At 53.0% G+C, this 15615-nt stretch overlaps 1 protein-coding gene across 1 annotated transcript in view; it reads right to left on the bottom strand.

Moving 5' to 3' along the window:
* The window catches only part of NEURL1 (neuralized E3 ubiquitin protein ligase 1), a 66968-nt gene that overhangs the window by 16718 nt on the left and 34635 nt on the right, over positions 1-15615 (bottom strand). The window contains exons 2-3 of the mRNA XM_087823927.1: positions 1200-1441; positions 453-774 (exon numbers count right to left, since the gene is read on the bottom strand). Of these exons, the coding sequence (XP_087680053.1) occupies positions 453-774; positions 1200-1441 (564 nt within the window). The remainder of the gene's footprint in view (positions 1-452; positions 775-1199; positions 1442-15615) is intronic.

The raw sequence follows: 15615 nt of genomic DNA, 5'->3' as shown, positions 1-15615 counted from the left end.
TAATTTAAAAAAAAAGGGGTGTTTTGAAAAGAAAGGCTTCACTGCTTCTAGGCTCTGAAGTCAGAAAGGAAAAAAAAGTTTTTCCACCACCCACGGCATTTTTCTCTGCAGGGATGGGAGGTGGGAAGAACAGGCACTGGCTGAGCACTGACGTGGTACCCAGTACCATGCTGGGCACAGCCTCTTTAACTGAATCCGATCTTCCCACCAACCCATTTTACAGATGAGACAGCTAAGGCGCATGTAGGCTCCTTTTGGAGACACAGCCAACTTACCAATGGGCTGATGTGTACCCATAGTCTATGTGCACAAGTGTAGTGAGGTGGGAGGGATCCTGGATTGGGAGTCATGCTGGAGGCCTGGGAGCAGCCAAAAGAGTCTTAGCTCCCCCTCAAATCACAGCACCCGGAGGTGTGCCCTGCGCCTAAGGGACCAAGGAGAGCGGCACTCACCAAGCAGCTGCACGCCCCGCGTGAGGCCGTACACGTCCACCAGGGCCCAGAGCGGGTCAGCCGTGCGGACCCCGTTGAGGAAGAGCATGGCGGCCGAGTCGTTGATGCGGTAAAACACACGGCCCTTCTTGTCCACCCAGAAGGCGATGATATTGCCCTCGTTGGCAAACTCCTCGGGCAGCGCCTTGGCCCAGAAGCCGCTCTGGGAGACCAGGTCGGGGCAGGCGTACTTGGGCAGCGAGTCGGGGTGGATGCGGGAGGGGTCCTTGCTCGTGAAGCCCAGGCGCAGCGCCCCGCTCCAGCAGCACTGCTTCTTGGTGATCTGGACGGTAGGGGGTTGGCCTCAGACAGCCCGCAGCCCAGCCCAGCCTCTCCCCACTTCAGGGAGCCCCAGGGGAAGGGCGTGCGCCCTTCTCTGCAGGCCCCCCCTCCCCCCAGCACACGCCCGTGGAGAGTCACACTACCCAGCTTGCCCACCATTTGGGCTCCTTTCCCTCCCAGGAGCCTTCCCACCAGCCTGGCGAAAGCTAATGGTCCCCGTGGCTACTCCCCTCCCCCCTTCCTTCTTTGCCATGCAGGGAAGGTTGAGAAAGGAGTGAGGGAGAGGGAACAGAAATAGGAAGGGCAGGAGTGGCATCAGAGAGGAAAGAGAAGGCGCAGGGTATAGTAATGGCCGTAACAGAAAGCAGTGACAGGTCGGGGGGATAAAGGGGATGCAGTGACAGAGAGCGGGGAGGGAAGCCCCACCTTCAGCCTGACTTGCTCGTAGATGAGGACCGGGCGGTTACTGAAGGTGATGGCGTTGCAGAAGCTGGCCTGCCTCTTGACGGCCTTGTGGCTGAGGTCCATGAGGATCTGGGAGCCCTTGGTGTGTGGGTGGAAGAGCAGCGGCGTGGCCAGGAGCACCCCGCCGGGCAGCACCGGCGTGCAGTGCTTCTGCTTGTGGTGGCATCGGTGAGAGGTGACAGGGAAGGGACCCCCGATGGAGTCTGCAAAAAAATAAAATCCACAATGTCAGAGAACTTGGCGATCCAAGAGCTGGACTAGGGTCTCCTAAGGAAGGGAAGATGGATGGGACGTAAGCAGAAGCCACCCACTTCCCAGTATTTCCACCATCACTGCCACCTTCTGCCACCATTCTTCTCCTGCTCCCATGCTATTTCCCACTTCACCATCTGCCACCATTTATTACCCACCATCATCTACCCTCATCGCACTTCATCTTTCACCCATCACCTCCCACCACCATCTACCTTCGTCCCTCACCCATCACCTCCCATCTGCCCTCATCCCTCACCCATCACCTCCCACCACCATCTACCTTCACCCATCACCTCCCACCACCATCTACCTTCGTCCCTCACCCATCACCTCCCATCTGCCCTCATCCCTCACCCATCACCTGCCACCAACATCTACCCTCACCCATCACCTCCCACCACCATCTACCTTCGTCCTTCACCCATCACCTCCCCCCACCACCACCTACCTCTGCCCTTCATCTATCACCTCCCACCACCACCACCATGACCAAAACAACAGCTACCATCTACTGTTTCTCACTAGTATTTACCACCATCTACCTTCTATCTTCAACCTTTGTGACCAATCAGCATTTACTACCAACATCCACCACCATACACTGTATTCACTACCACCATCATTTATTCTTTCCAACAAACATTCACTACGTATCTGCTGAATACCAAGCCTGTCCTAGGCCCTGGAGATGTAGGCATGAAACATATATGGATCCTGTCCTCGAGAAGCCAACAGTCCAGAAAGGGAGGTAAGACATGGACAGAAACCAGATACAAATGGTAGGCAGCAATATGTGCCAAAAGGACATACAGGTAGGTCACGTCTCAGAAGGGCCTCCTGGAGGAGGGGAGGGTGAGAAGGCAATGGAGCTTGACTGACAAGGCTGTGCTGTAGTGAACAGGTGACCATGGGGCTGCCACTGGAGACCAGGGAGGTGGACGGGGCAACCTCTGTAGCCCCAGGACCACGCCCATCTCTTCCTTCCTTCAGGACCACTTCCCTCCACCCGAGGCTGCCTTCCTATTTCATTCTGCCCATGCTTGCATCTTGGACGCAGGTGGCCTCTTTACCCAGGCTTCCTAACAGAACTCAGATCTGCCTCAAGAACCCCTGGCCAGGGAGGTACAGCTCTCCTACAGACAGCTCCACTGCACCCCAGAATAGGATAGAGTATGGGACAGGACTTGGTCCAGGAAAAGGCACTTTACAACCAGGAGACAAGACAGAGAAAAGAAAAAACATAGGACAAGGTATCAAATGGTTCGTGTCTGTCCCTACTGGTCGTGTGACCATGGAGAAGTCACTTCCCCTCTCTGGCACAGTGGGTGGCCTCTACCCTGTGGCTCTAAGATGTGTACCAGAGCACTGGCAGCATTAATGCACAGCCTTGGCAGTTAGGGGCTGGGGGGTATTCATTTATTCCCCAAATCTGTGCACCATGCATCAGGAAGGGCATCCCCCTCCCAACCCATCTTGAGGAGAGACATTGAGGAAGGGGAGATGGAGATGCGGAAGTAGAAAGCCTCAAAATATGACAGAGGCCTAGGATGTTTCAAATTTTGGTCCCTCCGAGGCAGGAATTTTAAAATGCATAAAACTTGGTCAGCATCAGGCCTGCCCAGAAAGCCTGCCACTCCCTAAAGGGGAGAAGGGGTTTCCAGGAAGGAGAGGAAGTCAGGGAAGGAAGAGAGCAGGAGGGAGGACACCCAGACTGCAGTCCAGGGCGAATTTGCATCACTTTGCATCACTGCATTTTTGCTTCCTCCTTGCCAGACGGCACAGACACCAGTGTCCACTGTCCAGGGCCAACTGGACACCCTAGGCCTCTCTGGAGCAGCTTCCTGCATGCCAGGCCCATGAGGTGGGAGGTGGGGGTGGTACAAGGAGCTGCCTTGCTCTTACCAAGGAGAGAAGACTGGAATCGCCAAACAGTGCTCAAGGGCTTTGAAAGCCATCAAGCAGTGAGGGTTTGAATTGCTCAGAGGAGACCCAGACAGTCTGGGAAGGCTACCTGGAAGAGGCTAAGTGCCCCCTGCACAGTGCAGAGCAAGGGAGGTCATTCCAGGGAAGGTGACAGTTGGGGCGAAGGGCAAAGGGTGGCACTGGCTACAGACACTCTGCCTGGAAGTGGTACCCATTGGGTATATGCCAGGCTCAGGCAGTTTCACTCTTGATTTCAAAAAATGCCTCTGGTAAAGCTAACGTTACACGTTGTTTAGGGATATATACAATACGCAGAAATAAAAGCATAAAGGGAAAAAATAACTGCTGGGCAAATGGATAACAAACTGTGCTACATCCTATACGGTGGAATACTACTCAGCAGTAAACATGGAATGAACTCCTGATATGGGCAGCAACATGGGTAAATTTCAAATAATTATGCCAAGTAAAACAAGCCAGTTTAAAAAAATGAGTACACAATCCATGGCGAAAGCACAGGGCCTCCGTTCCTTTCAAAACCTTTCCTCTCCCTCCACTCTGCCCCATCTGTATCGACTCTAGGAAATGCACACTAAGCCATAGTGATAACAAGCAGATTGGTTGCATAGGGATGGTGGGGGGAGAGGGAGGGATCACCATGGGCACAAGGGGCATTTAGGGTAATGGATGTATTCTCTATCTTGATTGTGGTGTTAGTTTCATGAGACTATGCAAAACCCATTCAATTGTACACTTTAAACATGTGTGGTTTAGTGTGTGTCAATTATACCTCAATAAAGCAATTTTTTAAAACTTCTGTGCCCAGCAGCTGATTAGAGACTCTCCTATGGGCCCCCTCCCCAGCCTCTGCTCAGATTCCAATTCATGGACCAACTGCAGGACCTCAGATTCCTTCAAAATGCTTCCTCTTCTTCCCACCCATCCCATTTGGGGTCCTGGGGCCCTAGGTAAAAATATAGAAATCATTGGCTGTGAGCAAATATAGTGGAGACACCCAGAGGCCAGAGACCCAGGCCCTGGAAGGATCATTCCCACGGCCTCCCTTCCACAGGGTGGACAAGGGCAGCACGAACCCAGCTACCCCGCTGACAGTAGAATAGTTGGAGAAGGGGACAGGGGAGCCCTGGTCCCTGGAGGAACAAGGCGCACTCAGACCTGTGGCCTCAAAATGCAGGCTCATGAGTGCACCCATACACCTGTGAGCACATGAAGGCATGAAGGTAATCCGGACCCTGGAAGACAGAGGGGGGAGAGAGACTCACCCTTTCTCTTATCCCTTAGACCAGGAATCACACCTTTCCATATGTGTTGTGCACACACCCCTGGATTCATGTACACATGGAGGTACAAAACAGTGCACACAAAACACACACCCCTCACACATGGGCCATGCCCATCTAATAATAATGGCAGCAGTTTCTCCAGTGGCTGACATGTGCCAGGCTCTGAACTGGAGCTTTACATACACTTACAGGTTTCACCCTCTAAGCAAACTTAGGAGGTAGGGAGGGGCATTCTCAGCCCATTTTACTGATGATGAATCCGAGCCTCAGAGAGACTGAGTGGCTTGCCCAAGGTCACACAGCCAGCAAGAAGAGGCTCTAGGCGCCAAACCCAGGCAATCTGACTGCAGGGCCTGTGTTTAGGCCTTTCAGCTAAATAGCCAAGAAAACATGGGTTTGGTGTGCTGGGTGCATTTTTTAAATGCCTGTCAAATTATGGTCATAGCTGGTAAAATATGGAAAAAAATGTTCATCCATGTGCTACCTATAATCATCATATGCAGACACCAGCATTCTATTATGTTACACTACCTCCATGATAAGTGTATTTCCACCAAAACACGGGAATGCACACCATGTTTTCCCACACTGCCCTCACTCGTGGCTGCTGGGATGCAAAACGGTGCAGCCACTGTGGAAAATGGCCTGGCGGTTTCTTATAAAGTGAAATACCCACAACATGACACTCATGGGCACTTACCCAAAAGAAATGAACACAAACCCACACAAAGACGAATACATAAATATATAGCAGCTTTATTCATAATAACCCCAAACGGGAAACAACTGAGAAGTCCTTCCGCTGGTGAACGGACAGATCAAGCGTGGCACATCCACACGGTGAACTGCTCACTCTGCAGTAAAGTGAGCAAGACCACGAGACAATAAGGAGGAACCCCAAGAGCACGCTAAGCGAAAGAAGTCAGACTCAGAAGGCCACATCGGCCTGATTCCGTTTGTACGACATTCTGGAAAAGGCAAGAGTACAGAGATAGAAAGATCAGTGGCGATCAGACTTTGGGGAAGAGGAAGAGAGATGACTTCACAGCAGCACAAACGAAGCTTTATGGTGACAAATGCTCAATATTTCTATAGTGGTGGTGGTTATACAGCTTATACATTTGTCAAAACTTACCAAACTACACACGTAAAAGGGTGAATTTTATTGTCTATAAATTATACCTCAAAAGGAATAACAGCAATGACTAACAAACCAGGTCTCCATCAGGATGGAGGAAAGGGAGGCTGGAGTCTCTGACCAACCCAGCCCCCACCACGCACCCTAGGCAGTGCCTAGGATTTGGACCATCTAATAGGAGACCCCAAAGCCTGGCCCCACCTGCCACTCTCAGCCCTAAGCTCCCTCCACATCTGTGAAGTGGGTGCTATTGCCTGACCTCTCTGGGTATGAGGAGAGTACTCTGGCAGCCACAAAGCACCTTCGCTGCTTCCTGGGCCTGCAAAGTCCCGTGCCTGCCTCCTCCTGCCCACAGCATGGTCTCCGAGGCTCAGGGGAACCCCGGATACAGGGGCTGACTCCAGAGCTGTCCTCAGTCCCTTCTCTCTGTACTCAGGCTCTCTGTATGATCAACTCCCACCAAGCCACCTCTGTGGGAATGACACGAAAACCCTCTCCATCCTGCTGGGCATCTCCTGCCCATGGACTATGCTCACTTGTCACTTGGTAAGCCCCAGCTGAACTCCTGACCCTAGCCTTCCAGCCCTACCACGCTCCCAGGCCCCAGTGGAGTCTTCGAGCACCCAGCACCCAACCTGCCAACCTCACCACAGAAATAAACATCCCTGGGCTCTGCCCCCTCTGTCCTCCCTGCTGCCATGGCCCTAGGCCAGGCCTCATCATTTCTCTTTCAACAAGGACCAAGGCCACTACGTGTAGCCACATAGGCTCTGCCCTGCACTCCTCCAGGGGGCACCGTTCTCACGGATTACAATAGGAATGTTGCCCTCAGAGATGTGCCACATGGCAGCCCTGACCAGGGGGGTCACCGCCTCCCCAACCCCTGCTGTCCCTGCTCCTGCTATCTCTCCCCTCCATCTCAGCTGGCATGATTTGGGGGAAGGAATGAAAGAAAGCAAAATGAGAATTAACTCTGAGAGTAGCTCTGATATCAAAGACCAGCTGCGGGCAGGGTTTCTTTCCTACGCTATTCGAAAGGTCTCCCTCCCTGCACACTGACATACACTATGACCCCTTAAGGTCCCCATTCAGTGGATGAGTGAGTTTCGATTCAGACTGGTTGGCCAAGCTGTTTGAGGTCACACAGCAATTAAGTGGAAGAGCTGGGACTTGAACCTGGTCTTCCAATGTCATGGCCAGGGTCCCTTACCCTACTCAGCAGCTAATAATACTAGCGCTCATTTTCCAGGAGTCCGAGATGGCAGGTGTAGTGGGGAAAGGCTGGTGGAGGAAGTACTGGCCAGTCCCAGCAGGGGGAGCAGCCTCAGCAGGGGGCCTCAAGATACTGGGCCTGTGCGCTGTGCAACTGCTCCTGCAGCGGCCAATGGTCCTGGGTGGAGCCCCAATCTCGCAATCTGGCTCCAGCAGAGCTCCCAGTGAGCTCCCACCTTAGTGACAGGTTTATAAGCTTCTCAGGAGCCACGGTGGGGGCACCCCCACAGGCGAGGCTGCTGCTGACACAATGGAAACTCCCCCCAACAGCCCATTCCTCCTGGGCATTTATGAGCTGCCAGACACAAGCCTGGCCAGCCCTCTATGTGATCCTCAACCAGCTCCAGACCACATCCTTGCCTCTCAGTGGGGTCCCAGGGGAGATGCCCAGACACAATGCAGCCTCCAGAGTGACCTCCCCACTGCCCCTGCCAAGCTCCACCCCAGAACCATCTCGGCAGAGCCCAGAGGCACAGGCCAGGCTGAGCTGGGCTGCCAAGGAGAGACAGGGAGGGAGCAATATTAATGACAATGACCAAACTCTATGTGACTTAACAGACAATGTCTTCATATGACCCCAATGTCACTCTGACACAGGTCCTCAGAAGAGGTTACTCACCAAGGTCACCCAGCCAAAGTAAAGAGCCCAGATAGGAACCCAGACCTGCTGCCTCCAAACCCAGCAGCTCTGTCACTAACTGTGAGACCTCCAGGAGCCTCACTTTTCTCATCTGTAAAATGAGGGTCACAGCAGACCTTCATGGGATTCTTGTGAGGATTAAATGAGAAAATGCATGTAAAACAAACTCAGTAAATGGTTGCTATAATAATGATAGTTATATATAATAATAGTTATTAATAACATTATATAATAATAATTATTATTACTATTGACATTAATCTGTGTTCTCCCACCTCCACACCTTTGCTCAAGCCGTTCCCCTACCCCACGTGTCTTTTCCCTGCCCCATTTCTCCAAATCCCACTCATCTTTCAAGCCCAGCTGAATCTCCTTACATTCAGGACCGCCTTATTCTGAACCTATGACCCTGAATACCAGTATTGACATGACCATTGACATCCTTTATGAGAGAGGCTTGTCTCACTCTCTGGACAGTGGGGCGGAGCAACCCTGGCCATGCACAGACTTGCTGCGGGACTTTGGGCAAGTCACTTCACCTCGCTGGACCTTGATGTCTTTCTCTCTAAAACGGGATCATCATAGCTGCCCTACTCACCTCTCCAAGTTGTTGTGAGGAGCGAGTGAGTTCACAGATGTGAAAGAATTTTACAAACTTTAACATCTGATCCCAACATAAGGTCTTATTTTTTTGTATAAAATCAACCACCACCACCAGAGGAAATGATCAGCTCACTTCAGTCCAGGCACTTCTGCTTTTACCTTATTTCAAATGCCCTCACCCCAGATCGTCAGGGTGGCCCTGACATGGACTAGCTCATATGCATTCACTGAGCAAGACTCTCTCTGGTGGCAAGACTTTGGGAAACAGTTTAAGGGTGGGAGAGCAAGTGGGAAGAGGGCTTGGGTAAGAGAGAACAGCAGGGAAAAAGACAGTGGTCTCTGTCCTCAGGAGGCCCTTAGCCCGCCAGGGAGACACACAAATAACCCCGAAGGCTTTTCTAGCCAGGAAGCTGCACCAAAAAACACAGAAAATGATCCAAGTGACTCTTTCTCAGCTGTCCTAAGGGAGGAACGTAGCCTGAACCCGCCTGGGTATGGAGAAGACAAGTTGGTGCATTGCATACAGGGGCTGCCTCAGGGCATTTGGGCTTAGTTCTGTGGAGAAGTCAGAGTTGAGAAAGGCTGCTTGGGTGCTGGATGTTTTGTTAGGGACGTGTGGGGCCCCTGCAGGTCCATAACAGGGTCCCTGGCCTAGCCTGCGTTCAGAGAGAGGTCTGGAAGGAAGCTGGGCTTACCCTCAAGGTCTGAAGGGGGAGAGCCAGCGATAGGCATAGATGGGTGAGAGGGAGGAAGGAAGAGTTCCCAGCAGAGAAATGGGCTTGAGTCAAGCCTGGAGGCAAGAAGCAGGTGAGGAAGGTGGGCCTGTTTAAGGAACCCAGAGAAGTTCACATCTGCCCAGATTTACAATCCTCTCTGGCTCAGAGCACACAGCAGGTCCTCAATGAAAGCTATTGAATGAATTGCCATTGTTCAATTCTTCAATCTACTGATCAGTTGGCAAGTGTCCAAGGAGCACCCACTTTGTACCTCTCCCTTTCTGGTGTCCTGTGGAGAAATTTAAAAAGAAGAGAGGACTAAAAGGACAGCTTCCTTCACTGCCTAGCACCAAGATCCCACACTACATGCCTAATGACAGTCCTGCCTGCTCAAGAACCTTCAATGGCTCCCACTTGCCTATGGGAAAAAGGGGAAAAAGAAGGCCACAAGGGTTGATTTTTTCTTGTATCAGATGTTACACCAGATGCCTGTCATGTACAACCTTGCCTCCCCATCCCAGTCCCTGAAAGGCAGGTATCTGTGGGAAGCAGCCTCAAAGATGGCCCCAATGATCCCCACATTCACCACCTGGTGGCCATGCTCTTCCTTTTGTAATCCCCTTCCCTTGAGTGTGAAGTGGATCCAGCAACTAGCTTCTAACAAACTGAATACAGCTGAAGTAATGGGCATCACTTCTAAGACTGGGTTATGAAATGCCTTTGGCCTCCATCTCGGTGACTCTCTCTTGCCTCTCTAGGGTTGTTCCCTCTGGGGAAGCCAACTGCCAGGTCGTAAGGTAGCCCTGAGAAGCCCACATGGTGAGGGACCGAGGACTGCCAAAGCTATGTGAGTACACTTGGATATGGGCCCTCCCCAGGCAAGCCTTCAGATGAGATCACAGCCTGGGCCAACAACCTGACTGCAACCTCGCGAAACAGGAAGATGCAGGAAACTACTTAAACTGTGTCAAGATTCCTGACCATAGAAGCTATGAGATAATTAAATGTTCTTTTAAGCCGCTAACTTTTGAGGTAATTTGTTATGCAGCAATAGATATGTTGTGCAGAAATACAGTACCAATTAGTCCCATTTTATAGATAAGGAAACAGGCTCTGAGAGGTAATAACCTGCTCAGGGTCACACAGCTAGTCAGTGGTGGGTTGGCTCTGAACTCATGTCTGTCTCACTGCGCACGTGTCCTAACTGGGCCCCCCCTAGCTGGCCAGCACGTTCAGTGCCCTCTCCCTTTGTCAGTTTCTCATGACCTCTGCAGCCCCAAGCACACACCTTTGTCGTTTAGGGAGAAGGGCCATCTAAGGACCTCATCATCTCCCCCAAAGTGCCTGCCTATGTGTGCGGCAGGTCCTGCTGCTCCCTGGAAAACTGAACAAATTCATGATGACAAGGTGGGTGAAGGAGAGTGGCAGGGAGTGGGCAGAATCAGCACCCTCACAGCCAAGTTAATCTCCACACAGAGCCTCCTGTTGTCTCTCACGCTGCGACATCCCGATCTCTGACATTTCCAGCAGCCAGCTGTGCATACAGATGTGCCTCCCAATATCCTCACCACCCAGAGTGAACCAGCCCTCCTCCTTCCACTCTCCCATCCCACCACCAGATTCCAGAAGGGGATTGCAGATGAGAACTATTCCGGGTTCAGCCGCCTGTCGCTGGCTTCCCAAAGGCCCCAGCTAGGCCTGAGAGAATGAGAGGGAGCATGTCTCAGTCACATAAATCCACACACTCGCTCATGTGTGTGCACATGCATACAAACAGCCAGTGTATGTGCCTAATGGCAGACACAAGCACCCAGGGAGCATTCAGTCCTGGGGACCGCCCCCCCCCCCCCCCTTGCAGGGCTAGAGAGGCAGAAGATGCAATTTTGGTCCTTGGAGGCAGCCTAGTGCACATGGTGTACACACTCACAAGTACACATGGGCCTGCAGAAGCCTCCATGGAAACTCACAAGAGCACATCTATTTACTGAGTATTTACTGCACAGCAGGTGTGCTGCCCCTATGCCCATCAGCTCACTTAGTCCTTCCTACACCTTTTCGAGGTAAACCTTATGACCCCCGATTTGTGGACATGGACACTCAGACTCAGAAAGAGGAACTGACTCAAAGTCACATGGCTGGTGACAGAGGCTCAGGGTCTGTATCCCACTCTCTTCCCTCTGACATGCTGACCAAGCAGCTGCTGGTGCCCACTCTGTGCCAGGCACTGGCTGGGTTAAGAGAATGCAGAGATGGATGAACCTGACCCCTGCCCTCCTGGAGCCCATAAGCACAAGTGGGGTGTGGTGCGCATGTGTCCGTGACATATGGTCACGGACGCACCTTGGCCTAGGCCTCCAAAGCTGCTGCCAGGAGACAGGCGGCTCTCTCAGTGCTAATCCCAGGTCTCATAAATCTGTCTGATGCCCTCTCCCCTGCTGCCTGTTTGAGAATTAAGAAACCCAAGGAGAAGTAGGGAGTCAGCTGCAGAAGAGACAAGGCCTGGCTTCCTCTCTGAATCACCAGCCATTTCCTTCTAGGTCACAGCAGCTGCCTCTGTGACAGGACAGCATGAGAACCAATCTTTCAAATCCCTGAGCCCCAGCATCTAGAGTCTATTGGTCCAGAGACCAACCCAGCGGTGACATGTATGTCTGCGTGCATATGTGTGTGTCATCCACTCATCCCATCAATCCTTCAGCAATGGGTCACTTCCTTACCTTGGGGGGAGCACTGAAGGAGGTAAAGGAGAAAGGGGAGGGAAGGGGGGAGAGGAGACCTCCAGTATCATAGCTGCCTCCCTCTGTGCTCTTCCTCTCCCACCCCATCCTGCCTCAAGATCGGGGAGCAGCTCTGGAAATCTGCCCAATGAGAGATCAAGCATGTAAGTGCCAAAACCATTTTACAAATAGGAATTAATTTCTCCCATGGGTCCCCTGTCAGGTTGGCCCCAGAGGAGCCCAACTCCTCACCAGCAGCCCCAATACACACTCACACACACACGCACGCACACACACATGCAAAAACACACACATACAGAATAACAAGAACATGTCACAGGCACAGAGTCCCACAAATGTGGCTACTCACACATGGAAACACAGACATGACAACACTCAATCCCTAAATATTATAGATACATACACATCACGTGGGTACACACAGAAGCCTAAAATACAGATACATAATCTGCGAACAGCAGAAACACAGACAGCTGAGACATGTCCACAAACTCCCATACACAAACAGTATGGGGTCACTGTCTGTCATCTCCCCCTCACCTCTCACTGCAACCCAAAATCTTCAGCTTGAAGCAAACCCAAATTCCAAGGCCCACAGTGAAATACAATCAGAAACCATATCACCATGTCCTCAGCAGTCAGGATGTGGGCCAAGAGCACCCCAGGAAGGAACAAAACCCCTGCATCTTCCACTTTCCCCAACTCACCACCCAGAAGGGAGGAAGCGAAGGCAGAGCCACTGGGACAGCCCGTGCACAAGACATGCACAGGTACATGCGAACGTGGGCCAGGACATGCATTCAGGGGTTCTGCTAAGGGGTTGTGTGGGTGCAGGCAGACACCCCCTCTTCACATCCCCTGACTGCCATCTCCTATTTGTGTTGATGGCAGGTGAGACAGGGGCCAGGGCTCGCTTATCAGGGACCCAGCCTAAGAACAGTGGTCCTGGCAGGGAGTGGGGGCCAAAGCCAATGGGACTTTTGATTAGCACTCGTCAAGGGGACTCAGCCTGGATGCCCAACTCCTAGAGTTCTCAGAACACCCAAGCTATCTTCCTGTCCCCAGGGGGAGAGAGAAGGAACATGACCCCGGCCTCAGATTGCCTTTCCAAGCCCTTAGGTTTTCTGCATGTTAAAAGTCCTTACATCATCTCATATAATCCTCACAATACTCCTATGAGAAGGGTTCTATTATTAACCTCATTGACAGATGAGAGAACCAAGGCTCAGGGAGACACCTGCCTTCACTACAACATTGGAGTCATAGTCCAGTGCATGAGCTCTTGATGGTCATATGCCATCTGAGGGGTCTTGGGGTTCTCACTCCCCGCTGAAGCCTATGCTCCAAGGCGGCTAGAGGACAGTGTGCTGATCCTGAGCTGTTCTGAGAGCCTCTGTCCTTCCAAGGCCACGGACTTGCCCAAGTCTGACTCCAGTGGAAAATGCCAGTCCGCCTCAGACCTTCTGCCAACAGGCCCCGCTGGGCCAGTGGGTGCTGAGAGGAGCCCCCGCTCCACAGACAGGCAGGGCCAGGGCCAGGTCAGCCCAGTCCGAGTCTCAGGCCAAGGCCCAGGCCATTGGCATTGGCCCTGGCTGGCTCCAGATTACGTGTCTTGCAGGGCCTTCCATCTGTCACTTAGCCCTCCAGGCTGGGGACAAAATTCATTTCCTTTTAAGAGAGCCAATGATATGCTTTTCCCATGTCTTCTTCTCTTTTTCTTTTTAATTAGAAATTACCCTCTCAAAGTCCAGAGCCCAGAAGGGGGAAGCCACCTGATCACCAGTCCTGGCCATGGCTTCCCAGTCCTGCCTTCCTGGGTCTTTCCTGGGCCTTTCCTGGTTCCTCGGTGCCCACTGGACTCAGCAGATGTGGGCCACCCCCCCAATACCCTGTCTGAGGAGGAGGAGGGCATAGAAGGAAGTGTGGCAGGAGTCCCCTCACGGTCTGGCACCAGCCAGTTTTACACGAACTCCAGCTCGTGGGTCCCAATGATGACAAAACAAGTCCCTGGGAAGGCTTTCCCTCCCGGGTCTGGTGCCACTTTGGCCTGTTAGTCCCCAGGATCATAGCATTCGAGCCAGGTGGATGAGGGGACAGGAGTTGGGACAAGCAGGAGCCCTGTGAACAGGGAGCCAACGGCACTCCTCCCTTCCACCCCTTCACCTGCCTGCTGGTCTTTTCTGTCTGACCATGGGCATGAACCCCAGGGGTCAGAAGTTCATTGGCCTCCCCAGCAGAGCACACACTTTGAGAATCGAGATCAGGCAATGTGGGGAGCTGTCACTTGCACACCCATGTGCTTAGACACCAGCTGGCACAGGTACAGACCCACAGATACCGCTGATGCACACTTATGAGCAAAGGCACACACATACACTCATGCACACTTGTGTGTGCCCACGTTTCTCCACAGCTCCACCATGGAACTCAGCACTGACCTCCATGGCCCGCATCCCAGGGCTCACAAACAGGTCCCCCCAGGTGTCAAATTGTGCTTTGCCCCAGACCTGGGAAAGGGGAGTATGGACACCCAGGACCTCACATCCCACTTGGGGGCTTGCCAGCACCCTGGGGAGATAAGAGGACATGGAGATTTTGAGGGGAGACGCAGCTGCTTGACTTTCCACTGGTTGCCAGGGAAAGCCCCCCTCTTCCTGCTCTTTCCAGCCCCCCCTTGCTTTCCTCCAACCAGTTCCTGCCACCCAAAGGAGCCCCCACAAGGAGTGAAGAGGCAGGGTGATGGCTGTGCCTTCAAGCCCCGGTGCCTCTCAGCCCCAGCCTCCCCAGGTAGCCCCCAGGCTGGGGGTGGGCGGACCCCCAGGCATCAGCTGGGGCCTTACCGTGGAGGGTGCTCCGGGTGATCTGTCCCCCCATCACGGGCAGTGGGCAGCACGGCCACCTCCGTTTGGCTAGCCTGCCTCGTCACCAAGCAGCCCTGGCTGGCAGTTCCCCTCCTCCTGCCCCCTCTCCTCCCCTGCAGTTGGCGACAGGCATGGCAGGGCTGAGCCTGCCCCTCCCTCGCCCCGGGAGCTCCCTCCCCGCACACAGTGCCTCCCAAGGCAGCCACACAGCCACACACCCCCGGAGCCCTGCTCGCCGCTGCCTCCCAGCTCCCACCCCCTCCCGAGCTGCCCCCACCCCGGCGCTGGTGCCGGCGCTGGGCTCTGTCATGTTTATTTGCATAAGGAGGAGGAGACTGGAGGCTTCCTGAAATAGCCGGCTCCAGAAAGCGCTGGAGATGCCCCAGCCCGAGCACACGCACACACATGCACACACGAGCGCACACATACGAACATTCCCCGTCACGCACCTTATCGCACACACTCCGCCTCACCGTTTACCGAGGCCTTCAGCCATTCACATGTCATTATGTACCTACTACATGCAGCCATTAGGTGAGGCAATGATACCACGGTGAGCAAAACAGACACTGTTCCTGCCCTCAAGGCTTCAAGGGGCTTACAATCTGGCCAGTGGAGCTTAACAAAATCTTTTTCCAGGCTCTGTCGCAAGTGGTTTAAGAGTGTTAACTCCTTTGGTCCCCATGGGCTGAATGATGGAGTCCGTACTATTGTTATTATCAAGAGAAACCATTATTATTATCTTGCAGATGAAAACATTGAGATAAAGAGGTGACCTACCTAAAGGTGGCAGGGCTGGGATGCCAACCCAGGCTGGGTGGCACCAGAATCCACACTGTTATCCCCACACCAAGCTGTCGCTTTGATCATTAACATACACAAACACACACCACTGTATACAGACCACACTACCCACCTACGCCGTGT

Source organism: Miniopterus natalensis, chromosome 14 (genome assembly GCF_054644295.1).
Source record: "Miniopterus natalensis isolate mMinNat1 chromosome 14, mMinNat1.hap1, whole genome shotgun sequence".
Lineage (NCBI taxonomy): Eukaryota > Metazoa > Chordata > Mammalia > Chiroptera > Miniopteridae > Miniopterus > Miniopterus natalensis.
The sequence above is the reverse complement of the archived record's forward strand: the minus strand, read 5'-3'. Positions and strand labels throughout refer to the sequence as shown.